This window comes from Accipiter gentilis, chromosome 18, assembly GCF_929443795.1.
Source record: "Accipiter gentilis chromosome 18, bAccGen1.1, whole genome shotgun sequence".
Classification (NCBI taxonomy): Eukaryota; Metazoa; Chordata; class Aves; order Accipitriformes; family Accipitridae; genus Astur; species Astur gentilis.
Window position 1 is genome coordinate 9,375,215 of NC_064897.1, and position 21,532 is coordinate 9,396,746.

Sequence of the window (21,532 nt, forward strand, 5' to 3'; positions counted from 1 at the left end):
TTTTCTAGTTTTCTAACAATAAACATAGTCAAGTACTGGAATCGCTTTGCCTAGGGATGCTGTATAATGTGGGATATGCAGCGCTTAAATATTCTTAAAAACAGGTTAAACCTCTTTCAGAAATGATCTTAAATGTAGATAATATGCCTTCAGACAAGGGAATGGATTAGGTGAACCACTAAGATTTCTTTTGCTCTACTTTTTATGAATCCTTGAACATGTTAACAGAGCTGTGGAAATATTTTGGCATCTTTTCCATCTGTTGACCTGTAAAAAATGATCTCTTGGAAAATCAGTGTAGAAATGTGTCTCTAAACCATTGGGTAATTTGAATGAATTCCTTCTCCTGAGTTTTGATCAGGAATTGAGGACTTGTTTTTCAATATGCCTGTTAAGACTGTAAAGGGGTTTGATGACATGGGCGTATGTGTGATATATAGCTTTGCAAGCAAGCTTTGCTCATGGCAAATACATACATGTTTTTGTTTAATGCATAGGAAACAATGTTATGAGGACCATCCATGGTGTAGGAGAGATGATGACCCAAATGGTGCTGAGCAGAGGATCTATATTTCCCATCAGTGCCCCTGATATACAGCCAAGCATTCACCCAAGCAAGCAAGCCACCACCTCAGACAGTGAAGATGTGATCGTAATGGACACCAAATTGAAAATCATTGAGATTTTGCAGGTAATAATGATTGGTGGAATATTACATAGCAGTCAGTTCACAGTTCTTATTCATGTAGTGGCAAGTTCTGTTACCTACGTTCTTACCCCTGCCTGGGCTGTTTATTATAATAAATAACACTTTGATATGAGGAAGAATGCTCCTCTGCGTGAACAATTGTACAGTTGTGGTCCTCACTCTCTTACACTTACTTCACTTTTGAAGGAACTAGATGCTGTAAAAACTCTGTCACTATAACTGTGAAAAGGCAGAACTTGTCCTTTAATCTGCCTTGCTAATGTCTTCTGAAGACAGTGTGTCTGTTTCCAGTCTCAGTAACACTCATTTTACACTGGGGTGGCTTGCTTGGCTTCAGTATTTGACTCTTCTGTTACAGTAGTTTGAAGAAGGGCAGAATTGGACCTAGACCCACTGAAGTCATGCAAGGCCATGCACTTTTGAAGTCTGTTTCAGATTTCCACTGTTAGATTGAGAATAGTCTGTTGGCTGCTATGATTTTCTCCCAGCTGAACTGACAAGCTAAAGGACACTAGCATGTCTCTTGAGATATAATTTTCACTTTGTGCTATTAGTAAGTGAAGTGACACACATTCATTCTGTATATCAAATCCCAATTTCTGCAATACTTATGCCCTGAAGGAACATTTCAGTGTTTTCTATAAATTCTGCAAATCTGTTGGTGCCATTGTCACTTTTGAAGGATTCCATTTGTTCTGACCGCTTATAAATGATTTAGATTACCTTAATTACTCATCATCTGAAAGACTATCAATTGTTAGAGTATCCTCCATACTGCATACTTCGGTTCCAGAGCTCCTTTAGTTTAAGGCTTATGGTGAAGGACAGAGTGTTTTGAACTTATATCACCTAAATAATACCATTCATATGTATTGCTTCTCATTTTCATTAGTTTTTTTAGATTCTCTCCGTACTGTCATGCTGTACTGATTGATGCCTAGGAGCATGGTTGCAGGACACCAACGTTGTCCTGTCTATTCCCTGGCTGCTCACAAGCAAGAGAATAAATTTTTGTCTCATCCTTTCCTTTTTCACAGCATGTCCAGTGCAAGAGCACCCAGGACTGGAGAGCATTTAATCCTGATTTGTTACTTAATCTGTGGCTTGTTAGTTATGGTTCAGTCACACGGTCAAATTACTGCAGATTAGCAAGTTGTCATATGTTGGGTGAATCACAGTACATGTGCATATATATGATCTTAGTTCACAAATGCAAAATAATTCAGTTTCGTTTAATATGCAGTGAAGGAGGATTAATTTAATCATGTTACCTTGCATTACTGTGCTATTACCCTAAAAGGCAAGTAAGAATATTTTAGATTTATTATATTATCATGCATAGCTAGTACAGTGGTGATTAAAACTCTTCTATTCTAAGAAATATTTCAGTTTATAATAATTTAATTCTTAATATATCCTCTTATTCCTTTAAGTAAAGGCTTTTTCAACTTAAGAGTTTCCATTCTGTCATCAGCCAGAATTAAACAGATGGCCTGATAGACTTAGTTGACTATGCGTGGACTTGGGAGTTTTTTATTTTTAAAACCCTTGCTTGTACAATTATAGGGTAACTTGATCATGGAACCAAAATAAACCTGCCTTTTTTGTTTTGTAAACTGGCATTTTATTTGCTTTTAGATGGTATAGTCCTAGCCAAATCCTATTACAGTATTCTGGGTCTGGGAAGCTTGTCTGACTTTAGTTGGGGATCAAAGCAACAGGTTGCCACCATTTGCTAAGTCATCACCTGTTGCCTGAGTCTTGGTAACTTAATATATGTGCTTTCATCCCCACTGATTGTAAAACATGTTAAGCGATCTTAAACCTGTGTCATTGTATGCTTGCATTTACTGTGGGCAAGGAGCGTAAGTGTGGGAAACACTGAAACTCAGTTGATGGGCAGTCAGTTTTGAAGTGTTGGATGTATATGTGTCAGTCCTTAAACTGGTACTAATGTTTCCAGCCTAGTCACTTTCCTTGCTACTCCAATATAAAAGCAGCACTTCAGCTTTGAATTAGGATTTTTCCTGTATGAGTTTCCGATTTCACAGCTGAGGAAGAAAAGCCACTAAAAATTAGGAGAAAGCAGAGCATTGAGTGAGGGGGATCTCTGCTACCATTACAGCGGTAGCTTCCAAAGCCAAACTTTTATTTTTGCTGCATGCTGGCAAGACTACTGGGAGCTCATGAAGGAAGTGCTATTTGCTCCTCACACCCTCAGCTGATCATTAGCAATCTAACACAAGACATCACCAGGCTTGTGCTTCACTCCGTGGGAGCCTGGAGTTACTGCAGCACTGCTGCCCTTGGCTGTCGGGCAACTGAGAGGGTAAGCCTTGAGCCTGTTGTCTTTGCTGTCAACCCTTCTCCACTTCTTATCTTCATGGAGCATTAGAAGTCCCGCTGAAATATGAAATAATTGGTTTCAACATGGGTTTGAATGTACTGATCTGGCTCGCAGGCAGCGAGGACAAGGCAGTGTGCTGGAGCCCCTGGACAAATCCAGTCTGCTTCTTAGTATTCAGCAGTCGATAAGGTAGGGTTCAATATGTCACAGGATGGTTGTAGTGAAGAAAGAAATCACAGAAAACTGATGAATGTAATGGATTCTTTTTTTGTAGTGGATGTATTTACTTAAAATAATCATGTATCCCTGTATGTTTCACCACAGAAAAATCCTGACCCATGTTACCAAACAGCAGAAGAAAAGTCTTATTTAAAACTCTTTTTCTTGTAGTTTATTCTCAGTGTTAGACTGGACTATAGAATATCCTACATGCTGTCTATCTATAAGAGAGAGTTTGGGGAAAACAACGAAAACGTTGATTGCTCTACAACATCCCCACCTGACACACCAGGGATTGCCTCAGGTAAATGTCGCTGTTGTATTGCAATGTAAAATAATTCTGCGTAGGCTACTCCAAACAAAGAACTTGACTGCAGTGGAAAGATGCATGCTGCTTAAAGTTGAAAAGCTTGTGGAAAAATGAAAATTTTAAGGAATCCCATAAAAATAAGATTTTTGCTGGCCTGTCCTCCTCCAACAAAAATGTGATTCCTTTTTCCCACGATGACAATTTATTCTCTCATTTGTACTCTTCCCAAAACGCTGCACAATGACAAATGTAATGGAGAGTAGATCATGAAAAATGGTTGGGGTTGGATGAGGACAGATTTAAGTGAGGTGAACGTGCTATGCGAAAATGGAGTGGCTTTCCAGGGAGTGTTCCTGTGCACACAGAAGTGCTCAAAAGGCTGACTGCTGTCTGTGTGATCACCTGCAAGTAGGGAAGAATTGCTTTAATTGGAGGTGCTGTGTAACAGAGGGGCAGCTGAGGAGTACTAAAGTCTTTAGTAGTAAGGTATATTAAAGCTATTCTAAAGCAAAATGACGGTGTGATAAATGATTTGGTTTATGATAAATATTCTAAAGTACATGTGTCTGCTTTGTGGGGTTTGGCTCATCTAACAAAAAATGTAAAAGTTTCATGTTCTCTGTCATTTGTGGGTCACTGGTGGTGGTTTGTCCAGCTCCTAGCACCACGGGGCTCTAGTTCATCACTACAACTTGGCTCTTCCTCAGTAATAGTAATACACAGTTTGACTCTGCCCCATGTCCTGTTTCTTCCCTGCTACTCCTGCAGATAGCGAATTTTGCCTAGTTGAGGAATGCATAGTTAGACCTCTACTTGATAACATCTACTTTAAAGAGGAACAGAGTTTGATTATGCTGTGCAGATTAAACAATAATCACTGGCGCTTTTCTAAAAAAATTTTTATTTCGATTTTTTTCCAGCAATTGTTCCTGACATAGATGAAATTGCAGCTCAGGCTGAAACCATGTTTGCTGGCAGGTATATTCTCTGAAGTTTTACCTCTCTCTATGTATCTGTTTGTTCATGTTGATATTTCCCATGGACAATCGGTTTATGCTGTGCTTATTTTCATACCCCTTTCTCTTCCTTTGGCTGCTTCTTATTACATAGCCTATACATAGACAGAAAAGAGCCAGAAAAGACCTGGATTTCAAACAAGGGAACAGCCCAGTTGGTATGGATGACCATGGGATTGGAAATGACCACCATCTTAGTTGTAAGAGAGTTGGTAGAAAGTTTCTGTCATGTTCCCAAAGGCAGCTGGGGAATAGTGTACAGGTGTATTGGGCTTAAACACACTAATTATTTATCTTACAATGCCTCACATGGGTGCTTTAAAGAAAGACCTTTTTCTGGTGTATCTTATGACTGTAGCCCCAAATTTCTTGGATCTGTAGGTTACTGTTGACCCTCACTATTTCTTGTAGACCACATGGCCTGTTGTCATTGCACCTTTTGTTGGAACTTATTTAGAAAGTTATGTCAACAATAATCTCTTTCATATGACTCCTCAAATCGACTGTGGACCACTTGCCATGATATTCTGGACCACCAGAGTCCTGCAGATCACAAGCTATGCTTGCAGAGTTTTGGAAGTGATTTCAGCTATGCTGTGAACAACAAAAAAAGCCTGGAAAATATCCACACTGGAGAGTTATTACCATTATCACTATATTGGTTTAATTTTATGGGTATAATTATACCAGTAAGAATGAATTCCATTTAGACAAGGCCGTAGACTTTAAAGTTTTTCTTGGAGCTAGGGAGAAGGATCCACAATATGGGCACTCTGATCTTTCTTCTCTCAGTCCCTAATGCGTTCGCAATCATTACCAGCACAAGCAATGCCTCCAGTCCTCCCCCTGAACTCCCGTAATGTAAAACAACACACAGCCCTTGGCATCTGCATCTTTAAAATGAACAGAGACTGAATGGCTTCTTGGAAACATTATTTCTGCTTTGATATGTTAAGTGTAAATCTGCTTTCTGCCATTCTAGATTATGAATATGATTCCAGAAATATGATGCTTTTGGCAATTCTTACTATTTCTGAGCTTATTTTTTCTTAAATGAAATTTTAATAGCGGCTGAAAAAGGAAGGAGTGAAAAGGAAAGGGCCAAATTAATCTCTGATGAAATGCTGTTTACTTCAATTAATTTGGATTGGGGATGAGCATGGCACAACTTATCAAGGGTATAAATGAACATTTTTGCAATATGGATTTTAATCACAATATTTGATACAGTTCATACTTACATGCTTTCATAGTGTCTATTCTGCTACAAGATTGCTGCAACAGCATATAACTGTAGGATTGAAGTCCTTATAAAATATGTTAAAGTAATGTTTATAGTTTCCATCCTGCAGTGTATTTGATTTGGCTTTAAGAGCTCTGTCAATTGAAGATTGTGTGTACAGGCATATTAATGTCAAAAGTTTTTGTGTTTTCTTATTTTATTTTATTTGATCCTGTTTCCCCATTTCTGTTGCAGAAAGGAGAAGAATGCGGTTCAGCTTGATGATGAAGGGGGCAGAACTTTTTTACGGGTCCTCATTCACCTCATTATGCATGACTACCCTCCTTTGCTCTCAGGTGCTCTGCACTTGCTATTTAAGCACTTCAGCCAGAGAGCAGAAGTTCTGCAAGCATTTAAACAGGTATGGATGGGCACGGCATTATTCCAGGAGTCTGACTGCGAGGAAAGTCTTTCCAAAGGCTGCTTTACTTACCTAAATTGCTGTTTGTAGCATGAGAGTGTTATTTCCTTAGAGGTCCAAATTCAGCAGAGATTCTTTTTTTTCTGTTAGAGTTGGCCATATGTGCTAGTGTACATTACACTTGTGCACCAAGAAATAGTTATTTCTAGCATTGCATCCATTACTGAAAATGTAGGTCCGTGGGGACAGCTGGGACACACGCATCTCAGTGAGACATGATGGGGTGATCCCTCAGAGACAGAGTTAGCAGCGCGTGTTCTGCAAGCAGTGTACCAGTGTCAGCAATAAGACTTTCCTGTCTTCAGGGCTACTTAGGCTGGGTATAAAGCGCTCTTGTTATTCATGTGGTGTTTCTGGTTCTAATTCAGGTGTCTTTGCATTGTGCTCCACTGCATGATACGGATATGCCCAAATAACAGGAAGAGAGTAATAGAGCCAAGCCTGTTTTCAGCTTTTATTCTTTCTGCTTGATAACGGTGCATGTGCAGGCTCCATGTGTCAGTGGATTAAGGTGGGGAGATCTGATGTCATGGGGCTGGATGACAGAGACATCTCTGTTACGTAACCCTATATAACATATGTTGATAAGACCATCTGATGCTTATTTCAGGAGTTTGATAGCATGTTGTTTCATTGTTATGTAAGATGTAGAGATTTCTCTTGTTTAAAAACAGATTAATGATAAAGACCTGGAAAGCTTTTGTTTCGTGTTTTTGCAGTGTAGCATAATGGCCTCCCACCAGATAGTTAAAGTTAGGCCATGCTGCTTAGTTGCATAAATAGCTGTTATTCCCAGGTAAGCAAGGACTGAGTAGCTTAACATGTTTTCATAAAGGATGGAAAAGGCTGATTGACAAATAGACAAAAAAGACTGTAGAAAACACGGAATATGAATGTCTGTGGATGAGCAGCATTCATAAATTCTGTAAAATAACAAGGTTTTACCAAGATAAGAGAGAAGATGATGAAAACTTTATATTACAAATATTTGCCTGCACGTAGTGATTTTTTTTTTAAAAAAAAGAATGTCCCTGTCAGTGTTCTTGTCTGCCATGTGACCTTAATCTTTTACATAAGTGTAATTTCTTAATAGTGCTTATTGATTTACTGTAAAGGTTGTTGCTAGTTTTTTGGAATATTATCTTCATTAATAATCTTGGTAGAGCAAAGAGCATTACAAAGAAGGGAAACGTGTGGATCATGCTAAATCAAGAACTACAAATAACAGTGAACACCCCCCACCCCCCCCCCCCCCCCCCCCCCGATAATTTGAGCAGTACAAAAGAATAAAAAGTGAGATTAATCTTAGTAAGAGGCAACCACTCAGATGGTGGGAAAATACGTGAACCTGAAAGTCAGTTTATGAGCTATATTCCAACAGGTTTTTCTAAGCTGACCTAACTGTTAAAATCCGTTATTTTTCAATATTTGATTATGGTAAGGTAGGTGATAATTAAAGTTGCTGGCCATTTTGACTTTCCTTTGGATGTCCTTATTTGTTGTCATACCATCCTTTTTTTTTCTTGTGAAGTATTGTGCTGATGGGATAAGCTATTTCTAACTGTATTGCTTTAATACCATGTAACTATATTGTTTCAATACCAAGAGGATCATAATCAGTGCATCAGAGCTAACTCTGCATAGAACTCAAGAGCTTGTAAATCTGTGCTTGTGCTGAAAATATTTCGCAGTGTATTAAAGAAGGCGAGAGAATGTTGTGTTGTAACTATCCTGTTTTGGGCAGCTGCAGTCTCCGGCTCTGTTAAAGGTTTTTGATGGATAGGGGCTAAAAAGCCTGTGTGTTCCATGTTTCAGTTTCTTAGGGAAGGTTATATAAAGCACCTGGAAGGAGGGGCTTAGAATGGAAACTGTCAAGCAAATTACCTAGGCATAAGTGCTGGTGCTACTGCTGTAATAGCTTTACAATTTTCTGTATTTCCAGGTTCAGTTGCTGGTGTCTAATCAAGATGTTGATAACTACAAGCAAATCAAGGCTGATCTTGATCAGCTACGTCTGACTGTAGAAAAATCAGAATTGTGGGTTGAGAAGAGCAGCAATTATGAGAGTGGAGAGGTGGGCGACAATCAAACCAAAGGGGGAGAAGAGCCAATAGAGGTGGGTTTAAAGCCTTTGCTGTTAGAATTGTTTCAAAATTATAGGTAGTTTAATGAACAACTGCAAATTTGTGGTCTGGTTAATCAAAGTGAGAATGTGCAGTATTCTGTCTGAGCTGTAGGAATAGACAGAACAGAAAATAAAAACTCTTTAATCAATGTGTTCAGTATTCTTTCCTGCTGCTTTCAGTAACTGCGTTCTTATGTCACAGACCTGCCTTCCTTTCTGGCTAGCGAGCAAGCCACAGTGTACGGCATCACTCTGTGGCCAAGTAATCTAGGGATTACATGTTGGCAGTTGTGTTGACTTGCTGGAAGAAAGAAGGAGTAGACAGTATCTATTCTTGCAACTAGGGGAGAGGAGCACAATCAAACCCATATTTTCAAACATCACAAGTAATTCCACTCTCCACCAAACATAAGACTCACCTAAGAATATTGAGATTTTGTAGGTGACTTTTTTTTTTTTTTTTTGACCCTTATCATACCACACTCTTGGGATATATTGTGATTTGAGAAACTTTAGAACTTGAATCTGGAACATGAAGACCTGATTTTTTTAAAAATGTAATTGATTTTATTTTTTTTTTTAAATTTTGTTTTTCAGTGAAAGCTGAGGTCCTCATGTAATCACCTAACTCCAGTATGAGTCTTTAAGGAAATGCAAAAAGTTGCAAGATTTGCTATGGTTGAGGTTTGTAGCCTAACAGTAGATAGAGCGGGCTTTCCCACCAATATTTATTCCCACTTTTCCATTTTCATCAGAGGAAGTGGGGAGAGATGAACAACTGTGATTTCTGACACAGCACTTTACTTATTCTCTTCCGTAGTAGAGTCTTCCCTGGTGGCAAGAAAATAGGCAAGGAAGCCACCAGGGGAAGCTTAGTAAGAAGCCAAGTGGAGATTACAGAGCGTTGTGAAGCCAATGCCTTGAGGAAAAGTAGGAGCCATTGAGAAGAGATGGGATGTTTGCAGATACCTATGGCATACACTTGGCCTTTCAGATGGGAGAGCAGATTTTAGGTGGCTTCATATGGGGAGAAAATCCAACACTTCAAGGGAGAGAATCCTAATTGCTTGGGACAGTGTAGGTCCTTCTCTTCCTCTGATATAACAGCTGAATTTAGTGGTGTCAGAACTGGGGAGGAATCTGGACTTCATGAACTTAAGTATGTGGAACTTCTTACTTCCTTTCCTCAAGCGTAGCTCTAGTAGGAAAGAAAATACTCCTTTATGTACTTACTGAATGGAAAAGGTAATGGGGAAACAGGATACAGAATTGCAGCAGGATATTTACAAGGTTTTTTAGCTATAACACATTTTAAAAGTGTAATAAGATCCTTTTTATACCTACACATAGCCCCGATAGCAAAGAAACTCCAGGAAGAGGGGACAAAACAATGTGCTTGAAACAGAAGCATCTCTAAATGGGATGTTTTCAGTGTTTTTTTCCCATGAGGCATCTGTAGGTCTGTATGGATTAGCAGTGCTTCAGTAGATGCACAATATTATCTCTGGCAGATCTGAGGAAGTGTTGTATCAGTAGTACGTAATCTGCACAACTGCTTGGATCATCTGGTGGTAATTCCATGACAGCTGTGCCAGGTTACAATAACTCAGAACCTTGTCCATTATTTTTTCCCCTGTTAAATTATTCTTTAGCAGTCAAGAAATGTTATTACCTGGCAAAACTACTTTAGATAGTGAATACTCTCTTTGAGATCTTAAGTCAGACGTAAGAGGTGAGGTGCTGGTCATAATCTACAAAGTGTGAAGCAGGTAGCTAGCTTCAAGCAGATAAACATCCCTGTGAGATCCCATGCTTTCTTGGAATGGATGCTGGGTATTCAGTACTGAACTGGATGAACCTCTAAGTCTTTAGGGAATATGCTTCACTTGCCTCTGCTTAATTTTTCCCAAACAACGTTAAAGTGCACACAAGGGCTTAAATTACATTCCAGAATAGTCTTATGTTAAGCCCAAGTTTCTGTCCCCACTGAATCATGTTGCAAGATTGGCATAAGAGTTTTAAAAAATCATATATATTTTTTTGCCCCTTAGGCTTCCGAGTCTGTTGGGGTGATTGTTTCCATCTTTCTATCATAACCTGGAGGGGCTAGAGACTTACTTTTTTTCTTTGCAGTCCTATGACTCCAGAAATGGGATTTGTAGAAAAAAGTCCATGTTCTTCTAAAGAAAGTATCTAGAGTTCTCCACAGGTAAAACAACAAATCTTACATCCATGCAGAATCATCTTGATAGGAACTGGAGATCGGAATTCTAGTAAAGAGTGCTTGGAGTTAGGTCAGACATAAATTAGACACAGTATAGGATTAGGAAGAAATGCTGAAATCGATCTCACGTAACTAAGCCTAACTTGAGAAGGGAAAAGCAGATAAAGTCTGTTTACTTGGTTATCTCTAGTAAGGGTGTTATCAGTCTGTATAGATACTGTGGACTATGGGAAGTGTGGTCTTTATTGTCCTGTCACTGGAGGATGCATTGGTAGTGTAGCACCAGAAACACAGATCTGAGGAGGAGAACTAGTCTCAGTGAAAGGACGCTCAGGTGAAGCTGTAATACAGCGCAGTGGCATTTACAGAGCTTCTCATCTTCGCCATCAGCTAAGAAAGTTCAGTGAGGTTTCGAGTGGCATAAACTTTCAGCTCCCTTAGGTGCCTGGTGTTCCCTTGCTCTCCTCTTTTTCTGGTCTGTGGCAGTTTGCTTTGGTTCTGAGAATGTTTGAACAAACATCTTCTGAAACATCATAGATAGGTTGAGGTTGCGACCTGAAACTTCTGAGAGTGCCTCTCATTCTCCTGGTAAGTAAATACAGCATGTTGAGGGCAAAACTGTACCAGCGTGAGACTGAGTAGCGCCTTGCACAGCTGTTCCGCTGAGATCAGTGAGACTATTTCAAGCGACGGGGAACTGCTGGGACTGAATGCTGGAATCTGGGCCTCCATTTGGGGGCTAGAAAGAAAGGGTCCTAAGACTGATGCAGAGTGACATCCCAGGCATTTTATGAATAGAGGAAATAGTCTTTTTCAGAAAATACCATTTCCTAAAGGTGGGGTACTCGGATGAGAACGTTTCTCAGCGTGATCTCTATGACTCCCTGTCCCCTGTGGAAAAGTGTGACAGAGAATGTCTATCATGGGGCGTAACGAAGCAAGATATGCAACTGAGTGTCTCTGGTATCCCAGTGGTGTGATTGTCTCTTGGTAACTACATCCCTGGCATACTCTTATGGGTTCAATAAACAGTTTTTTATTTTCTTAAGAGAAAGGATAGATTCAGCAGTTTAATGCTGATCAGCACTTCCAGATAAGACATATAGTTCACATGGATTATAAAACTACTTTGATTGAGGAAGAATGCTGATAAAAGTAACAGGTAAATTAATCTTGGTTAACCCACAGTCCCAGAACAGAGGAGGGTGGTTAATTATAGCAAAGAGCCTGAAATACCTTCCAAAGTATTGATTCAAACAGCTAGAGAGAAGGCAGCATGCATACTAACAAACCTAAACAAATAAAAATCCACTGTTGTTGCATAGATCAACATGACCATGCTGAACAGCAGTGCTGACGCTGTTCTAAACAGCTTCCGTGGCCAAGTGGTGCAGCTGTTCTTGCCCCACTGGAAATTAAGACCAGATGGGATTTATAGAACTCTTCATCTTCACCATCAGCTAAGGAAGTTCAGAGGGAGGTTTCAAGAGGTATAAACATTCAGATTGGCGTGCATGTGTGTTTTAGCATAATTCTCTTCTCTAAAAGAGTAGGAAGTTTGAGGACACGAGGAAAAACAGAAGCGCACCTGTTTGGTTCTTTTTTATGCTATTACATTGGTTTACATCCTTGTGGTTATATTGTGAGGCAGTCTTGAGATCTGCTACAGTTTTTCTACATGCTTAATAATTTCAGCATCCAAAGTCTCCAATCTTTCAGTTCTTTGTGTTTCCAGTTAAGAAAGGCATACTATAGCTGGCAGTAGAACAAAAAAACCACCCACTGCCAGTATTCTAAGTGGCAGTATTTGTGTAGATGTTCTTCCGTGTTTTCATTGAGATATGCGTGGAAAGGTGTGTGGTTGTTGACAATTACTTACTGCCTTGGTTTCTCTTATTTATCACACCCAGCTGGGGCTTTCTATGAGCCAAGATCCAGAGCGTACAGTGTCATGACTGGATGTTACGGTTTAACATAAAGTTCTCATTTGTTTTTAAATCCTTTCCTGCATCATCCAGAGATAAGGACAGAAGTGTCCTCTTCATGGGAGGAACATTGCTAACTTCCACGTGCTACTTGTTCCTGCTGAGAACTCCACCTTATCTCAACTACAGAGGTCATCTTAAGCTCTTTCTCGGGACTTTTTAATGTTCACATACATAGACTTTGTAATCTTTCCAGATGTATTAGAGATTTTTGGAACAAGTGGGTGGCTATTGAAATACACTTATAGTCCCTATTCTTATAGTATCTAAATTCCTTGGGACGTCTAGTCTGTGATTTAGGGACGTATTCTTTTTTAGGAGGATCAGAAGCATGAAGACATAGACTATAGAGTAGTTGCCTCAAATCGTGTTGCAAATTTGAAACGAAGGACTTGAATGTGAATCTTTTCACTCACTGGACTGGTGGATAAAGAATAAATGAGTCTTTATTATCTGTGTTATAGCTGTTCCCTCTGAGCTGCTGTAATACTTCTTCACTTGCTGTTATTAAATATAACTAGTTCATGTTGAGAAAACTGCAATAGATCTCCACTTGTTGTGTGTTCTTTGTTACAGGAGTCAAATATTTTGAGTCCAATACAGGATGGGACCAAAAAACCCCAGATAGACAGCAATAAAAGCAATAACTACAATATTGTTAAAGAGGTTGGTATGTCTGCTAAGAAACTTTGTTGACGTACTTGTTTGATAAGTAGATTTGGTAATTATTTTGAAAGAATGTATTTTTTGTTTGTTTCTGTGTGACATGACTGGTTCTTTGCTTGCTTGCATGCTTATTTATTTGTTTATTTATTTATAGATTTTGATTCGACTCAGCAAACTTTGTGTTCAGAATAAAAAATGTCGGAATCAACAGCAGCGATTGCTGAAAAATATGGGCGCCCACTTGGTAGTGTTGGACCTTCTGCAGATACCCTATGAAAAGGTTATTCTCATAATTTTAGTGGTGAAGAACGTGAATGCAATAAAGGGAAAGGCCTCAAGAGGCCCAAGAATCAATGTGATTTTTTTTTTTTTTTTTTTTAACTGAATTCAGTCAACTATGGTACAAACATGAAATGATGATACCATTTTCTGCCTTCAGAATAATGGGTTTGGTCCTAAGTTTAAATATGGCTGCCTGCATAGAACAGGTTTTATTAAGAACTTAATGCTTACTGCCTCAGGTACCTGGATGTCACTGTGCTATCATCCCATTCCTGATATAGCCAAACCTTAGATCTGCAGTCACTGCACAGTAAGAAGTATTGATTTGATGGAGCTCCTGGCAGGGTATCTAAATTCCAATGTTGGGTACTGATGTGAGTGCTATCATAGATATATAAGATGGACAAAAAGCTTTCAAGGATCAAGTCTGAAATAATATCTTTGTTTCTATGGTGGATGCCTCTTACCTAGTTCCACTTGCAAGTTTTTCAGAAGACAATATGATTTTGTACTGATTTAGTAGCATTGAGCATGCAAATGAATGATCTAGATAGCCTTTTGAAGAGCACGACTGTGGTGGTTTAACCCCATCCAGCAACTAAGCACCACACAGCCACTTGCTCACTCCACTCTACCCAGTGGGATGGGAGAGAGAATCGGGAAAAAAGTAAAACTTGTGGGTTGAGATAAAGACAGTTTAACAGAACAGAAAGGAAGAAAATAATAATAATGATAATAATAATAAAATGACAATAATAGTAAAAGAATTGGAATATACAAACGAAGTGTTGCACAATGCGATTGCTCACCACTTGCCGACCGATGCCCAGTTAGTTCCCAAACAGCAGTCTGCCCCCCTCCAGCCAACTCCCCCCAGTTGATATACTGGGCATGACGTCCCATGGTATGGAATACCCCTTTGGCCAGTTTGGGTCAGCTGTCCTGGCTGTGTCCCCTCCCAAGTTCTTGTGCCCCTCCAGCCTTCTTGCTGGCTGGACATGAGAAGCTGAAAAATCCTTGACTTAGTCTAAACAGCACTTATCAACAACTGAGAACATCAGTGTGTTATCGACATTCTTCTCATACTGAATCCAAGACATAGAACTGTATCAGCTACTAGAAAGAAAATTAACTCTATCCCAGCCGAAACCAGGACAACATCTTTCTAGATCTTATAGGAAGCATTGAGAGGAGATAAAACCTCTTCTGGGCTACATTTTCCTGAGTGTTACACACTGACGTTATGATACAGACACTGGGTTCAGCTGTCTTCAGTAAAATAGTGCTTGTCCATATAGGCGGTTCATCAAATCATAGTTAGAATACTATATAAGAAGAATATAAAATGGGGAGGAAGCTAGACATATATTTGTGTGGGAGTATGTGTATGAACACATCTGTTCGTGTAGGTGTACACATACATGCACACATACATCTGTTTCTATATGTAGTTATATAAAAGCCAAAGCTTTTCAAAAGCTTAAAATCAATGCAGGCTAGAGAGCTTTTTTTTGAACATCAAGCCACTTAGCACTTTTTTTAAACTAGGAAATTATAACCATACATGAGGAAGTCTTACTTTGAGTTTGTGCTCTTACCTGTGACTCCCCATGGTCAAGCTGATTCAGAGTAAGGTATAGCCACTAATGGACTCTGAAAGAAACTAGATCAGTTGCTTTTGCTGGAGGGAGAATTCCTGCCTATAAAGGCTAGGAGAATTGATTTGTTCCTGGCTGAATTCACATTGTGCAGTTTTAACAAGTGTGTTTAGGTACGCCCAGCTGATTTTGTTTGTCTTTTCTTTCTGCAGAGTGATGAAAAGATGAATGAAGTTATGAATCTAGCCCACACTTTTCTTCAGAATTTCTGTCGAGGAAATCCTCAGAATCAAGTTCTCCTCCACAAAAATCTCAGCTTGTTCTTAACTCCAGGGGTAAGTATTTAATTTTAAGGAGAATATTATAACTGGAAGTAAATTTGGACTTACTGAAAAATGACAGTGCTAAATAAATAATTTCATTAAATTATGCCCTCTCTGCCTTATCTTCTCTGTCCTTGGCTTTCCTCCCTTATTGTCTCCTCTTCTCTCTCCTGTCTTTTCTCCCTTCTCTTTGCTCATTATGTCATTTTTTTTTTAATATTGCCATTTTAAAAATGGAAAACAATATTACCTGTTGAGTTTACTGGAAGTATCTATGAACATGTGTCACATCGTCGCATCATGTTTAGCTCAACTCTGATCTTACTCATCCTAACTCACTCACAGATGGACTATAAGTCAAGGTAGAAGGTGCTATGACTATGCTGTCATGAAGCTTGTGTGACAGCAGAATCAGACCCATATATTTTTGTTGATGATGCTTCCATTTGATTCAACTAATATAAACTTGATCTTTTATTAAATCATTGTTTTTACAAAAAATCTCTTTGTCACGGTCCCTTTGTGTGTTTGTGTATGTGTGTGTTTAGAGATACAGTCATATAGAATGACAGCTTGCTCAGTGGCAGATCTACTAAGCAAAACATGCTTTTATTAGAAAGAGTGTGAGTATTAGGATTGTAGACCCCTGGCCTGCGTACATTAGGAAGCATTTGTTCTGTTATTATTTACGTGTGCTTTTCTTGTGAAGTTAGTGAAAGGCGCTGAGCTGACCGCAGTGGGGACTAGTGCCCAGACTCCATCCTACCCAACACTGACACTTAACTCAGGTGCCAAGTATGGAGCCTGCTTGCACTTGCATTTCTGTTCTTTTGAAGTTGATCTTCTGATCATCCCAGTTATTGTGCTTTTGTTCACGTTGTCGAGCAAACTTGGCGTGGATTCCTTTCAGAGGACACTAAACAGAAACATATACTCTAGGAGCACACCTGACCCTCATGAGCCTTTATTTCAAGGGATCAAACTAGAGCAAGTTTGAAACAAAAGCCTCAAGAATGCATAAAATCTTGATGCTGGGTCCTCAGCAGCATCCCTTTCTTGCTACAGATCTGTTCCTCTTGTACCATGCTACTCACCTATAGAAACATAGCCTTAGGCTCCTCTGCAGTTAATGTGGAAAGAGATGTTCTCTCAGAGAGTGATCAGACTGCATGCGCGATGATTTGCGTGCTGGAAATGCTTGCCTCTGTCAGCCATAGAGGGAGCCAGAGGTAGCTAATCATCTTATTTGGTTGCCTCAGTGCAAAATTCCGTGGCAAGTGGGATGAATGTGGTCTCAGTTGTCATGTATACCAAAGTTCCTATAGAGTGCTCTAGCTGCGTAGTGTGTGTATGTGTGTGTCTTCACCTTCTACGTGGGCACAGATTTTGTTTATGTCCACTTCAGGACCATTTTGTACTGATAGGAAAGCGTGGAGGAATCCCATCATAAGTGATAGCTAGGCCCTAAGGTCACTGGTTAATCACGGGACTGGTGCACATTTGACTGTTCCAGTTTCCCTTTACCAATGTGCCTTTCTCTAGTCTAGCCTCCTGTGAATCTTTCAATCTCAAAACAAATCTGCTCTTCTTACAAGGTTGTTTTGGTTTTAATCTCTATAGCTCCTGGAAGCTGAAACTATGCGGCACATATTCATGAATAATTACCTTCTGTGTAATGAAATTAGTGAAAGAGTGGTGCAGCACTTTGTACACTGCATTGAGACGCATGGCCGTCATGTGGAGTACCTGCGTTTCCTGCAGACCATTGTGAAAGCAGATGGCAAATATGTGAAAAAATGCCAGGACATGGTAATGACAGAGGTAAGTGAAGTGTTCGTATGTTTATCACTCGTGTGATGTCTTTTTAACACACTAGTATTTTGAGGTTGCTTTTTCTGCTGTTGATACCAATGGGATATAATGGTATCATCGCTTTAGAATTTTAAACGGTATCACAAATAATGAATATTTTAGCAGACGTTTTGGGGAGTTTAATCTAATTTTGTAAGGCCATCTGTATAACTACTAGAAAGAAAATATGAGTGTTAGCATGGTGATACAGAGATGTCTATTTGTAGATGATGTAGCATGGAAATCTCAAGAGTTACATAAACCTTCATTTTACTGTACTGTAATTTAGGATCCCATTTATGCACCAAACTTGCCATATCATGGCATGGTTTTGCCATACAAGAGGCTCTTACCTCTATGGAGTTGTCTAAATAGTGTTGTAGACCTTTTTTTTTTTAGCACGTGAGCATGTAACAATTCTACGTACTATTTTCTGCTTTTCTTCTGTTCCAGAGCATTTCTGTGAGGTCAGTAGAGCTACTCTAGCTTTAACTAGCTAGATTCAGAGTTTGACCCAGTAAATTCCACAGAGTGGTTTGTGGACAAATCTATGCCAATAAAGTTACTAGGAAAATACCTAATTGACTTCTCTGCAATTAGGATTTGATCTATAGTGTGCATGATAAATGAAGTCTTGAACTTGCAGACACTCATGCATTTAACTGTAATTATTTTAACAGTTCAACGAGATTAATAAGTGCATAAAGTTGAATACGGTGAGAAGTCCGGGTAGGATGAGAGTCCAAGCAACATTTTCCTTTACCTTACAAAGTGCATTTTCTTGGTTTTTTTGAAGAGACATCTTCACAAAGAAAACAGAGATAAGCTCTAGTTGTGGTATGAATAAAACTAAACCCTGCTGAAATTTTGTTCCACAGCAACAAAGAGGAAAAACTTCTAATTAAGAAAATAAAGCTTCAGCCTACATGGATAACCTTTAATGGAATCCACCTCAACCTTTTCATTTTGACTGAAGTGTTTTAACATGCAGTATCAATTACAAGCCTTTGATTTACATAATTCAAATGGTTCTTGTGCCTTTGTGCTTTTCGATTTTTTTCCCCGTCCACTACAGCTTCTTGTAGGTTTTTACTTTCTAATCAAATGAAATTTTTAGGGTTTTCTCAATTTAAATACATTTTGTTACTGACCTGTAGTAGCACAAAGATAAATTGTCATATTACATTTTCAAGCTGACTGCATGATGAAAATCAAAATGAACTCGGATGTGACATTTACATCGTGAGTCCTGCAGGAATTTGCTGGGGGGAGGGGAGCACCCCTATTTTGATGAAAGAGGGTAACAGGATGATCTGTTTTTAAAAAAGTAGGAAATTACCGGTAAGTAAGTAATTATGATTTGTTACAAAAGGATGCTAATAGTGAAATTTGAATAGTGCTTGAATGGCAATCCAGTATAAAGGGAACAGTGTAGCCAAATGGTTGGACTTGCCATTGATTCAGGACAGTTTCTCAGTAGACAACCAAGCTGTACTTTGTGACCTTCACCAAGTGGTGTAGCTTTTTCTGTGCCTCCAGATGGGTCATGTAAACAATTTACCACAAGACAAGCTGCAGTATGAGTGTACACCATGCCTTAACTACTACGGTGGTTTTTTTACCCATGGGAAGTATACTGTAGCTTATTCCTTTTTAATGGGACTAAGGGATAAAGTGATCATATTTACATGTTTTAGAGAGTGCATACAGATGAAGGAGCACCACTGAGAAAGAGCACTTTCATAAAAAATGTTGAACATTCCCAATCTGGTTTATTCACTTGTTCTCATATCCTTGGTCCCCATCTCTGTAGAGTGGTAATAATGGTGTTTACTGACGTGAAAGGTTCTTTAGGGCACTTTTTCCTCATTACAAGCATGGTTTGAAGTTCCTGGAAGAACAGTGCCTATCAGTGCAAACATTATTACAAAAGGGAAAGCAGAATTTACTTTTGAACAAGATCAATGTGGCAGCAGTGTTTTCTATTATCTATAGTATTCTGGAGTGATACATCGCAGAGCATCAACAGCTGCTCCAGTACTGACCAATCTTCATTATACTTCCATAAAGTCCTTAACTCACTGAAAATATACTTCAATGGAAAAAAATACTGCTGGTGGTTTTGTGGGTTTTTTTTATCCATCACTGAGCTCATGATGCTCAGTGAGAACTTTGGCTAACACTGGATACTTCTCTTCCTTTTCTGCTTTTAAAGGGACATCATTTCTTCTGCTTGGGTCAGTATTTGGATGCCCGGCGCAAATCACATTTAGAATTGGAGCACTTGGGGAAAGGGGATGACATCTTCTTCTACCCTTGCATTTACGATGATTACCTTGTCCCCCTTAGTTCTTCTTGTGCTGATGCAACATCGTGTGTTCGGTTTGTGGTTCCTCACAGTCAGTGTGTAGTGAGCATGCCATGCAGCATCATATTTCACAAGTTCACTATCTCCTGGTAGTTCTTCCTCATTCATCAGTGATAGGTACATGAAAGGATGAGGGGTCAGTTTGACTTGATATGATAAAATATCAAGCAATACTGATACAGATTAGGTCTGGATTTGACATAACAGTGCAACCCTGTGGGAACCTGGAGAGAGTTGTCTTCCCTTTCCTCTGTGCAAAATGTACACAAGTGGAAAATAACCATGGGAATGTGGTGAACAACTAAATAGAAAGTGACAGAGCATGTACTTTCCCAGAGGGCTCGGTGTGGATTTTTTCTATTATTTTGTATGTGAAATGTCCTAAGAGCATAGTATTCCAGACTTCAGTATTAAAAAGTTAGGTCAATTTTCCAAATACTCGTATTCCCCCTCCCCTTTTTTTGCCATTGAGTGCAATGAAATTAATGGTATCTGGGTCCCTGTACAATCTCCTTCCTCCTTTCCAAGCACTGGTCCCTTTAAAAACTTTTTTTCTGTGCTGTGGATTGTCCAGAAAATGTCTATTTTGAAAAGTCACAAGTAGAAACATTTTAAAAACCCAAAGATAAACAGGATTTGCAGAAAAGACTGAATTCACAATTCATCCAATTGTCAAAGTAAAAATAAGCAAGAAACAGGGAAAACACAATCAGAAAAGTTGTAAATTCAAAATCTGAAATGTTGAAACCCTGGAAAATGTAATGAAATTTTTCTTGACTTTTCATTCTGGGAGACTAATTTTCATTACTGCTCTTACTGCTTTCCCCTTTCTCAACAGCTCCACCAACCTTTATTTCTACCCTTGAATTCAGTAAGCTAGGATTTCATGTCACGTATAGACTTGGATATGTCAGGTGCCTTATTCACAAAATACATACAGCTGCCAAGGTCTATTCTGTACTAGGAAAAGTTTATGGGAGCTTATTTCCCCCTGCATTAAGAGCACATTATGCTTAAAAGGAAGGTGATGGAGAGAAGACAGGACTACTGTCCTGTCCCAGCTCCAGTCAAGCTCACAGAGCAGTGCTGGCAGTAGGTATATTCAGTGTTCAGGGGGTTCAAAACAGGGTTAGAGCAAAACTTTTCTGTGAGATCTGCTGAGATGGGGCTGCCAGCATCCACCTCCGCTCTGGATCCTCTTGAGATGAGCAATGCACTTGTAGCAAAATCAAATATTTATCACATACACTAGTTTTCTGTTAAATGGAAGTGCTGGCATGACACTGACAATGTCAAGACCCACCTGCCAAATTTGCGCAGGCAGGGAGTAATTGTCCTTTGTTTCCAATGCTAAGCAAGGGCACAGAAGAGGTTGGTTAAATTCTGGGTGAGCCACAGGCTTTTAGTGTGAGGTAGCATGGAAGATTTAATCTCTCTGCACCTCAAGCGCCTATCTATAAAACAGGGATAATAATGCATCCTGGCCTCACAATAGGAGGTAAGGGTAATTAATTAACTTCAAACAAATATTGAGATGGTAGGAATAATAAGGATGGCATACTATCTTAGGTAAACACAGAGCTACATAGAAATTAAACTTCAAATTGACCTTGCATTAGCTCACTTCTTGGTGAGTTATTCCAGATTTGCACTTACATAGATAAGAGCAGAAGTTTGCCTTGGATAGTGTTTTGACATGTGCATTTGGTAAGCCACATCAGACTAATTTTTAGGTTGGTTTGTGGGTTTTTTTAGCTAGAGAGTCTTTGCATACTTAAAGGTAGAACAAACTAAGAAATTAAGAAA

General features: G+C 39.2%; 1 protein-coding gene across 13 annotated transcripts in view; it reads left to right on the forward strand.

Moving 5' to 3' along the window:
• ITPR2 (inositol 1,4,5-trisphosphate receptor type 2) overlaps window positions 1-21,532 on the forward strand; it is a 286,834-nt gene that overhangs the window by 120,046 nt on the left and 145,256 nt on the right. For all 13 annotated transcript variants that reach the window (XM_049822308.1, XM_049822311.1, XM_049822321.1 and 10 more), the window contains 9 exons: window positions 498-691; window positions 3,447-3,579; window positions 4,506-4,563; window positions 6,079-6,244; window positions 8,247-8,420; window positions 13,215-13,304; window positions 13,459-13,584; window positions 15,397-15,519; window positions 17,128-17,328. In XM_049822308.1, the coding sequence (XP_049678265.1) occupies window positions 498-691; window positions 3,447-3,579; window positions 4,506-4,563; window positions 6,079-6,244; window positions 8,247-8,420; window positions 13,215-13,304; window positions 13,459-13,584; window positions 15,397-15,519; window positions 17,128-17,328 (1,265 nt within the window). The remainder of the gene's footprint in view (window positions 1-497; window positions 692-3,446; window positions 3,580-4,505; window positions 4,564-6,078; window positions 6,245-8,246; window positions 8,421-13,214; window positions 13,305-13,458; window positions 13,585-15,396; window positions 15,520-17,127; window positions 17,329-21,532) is intronic.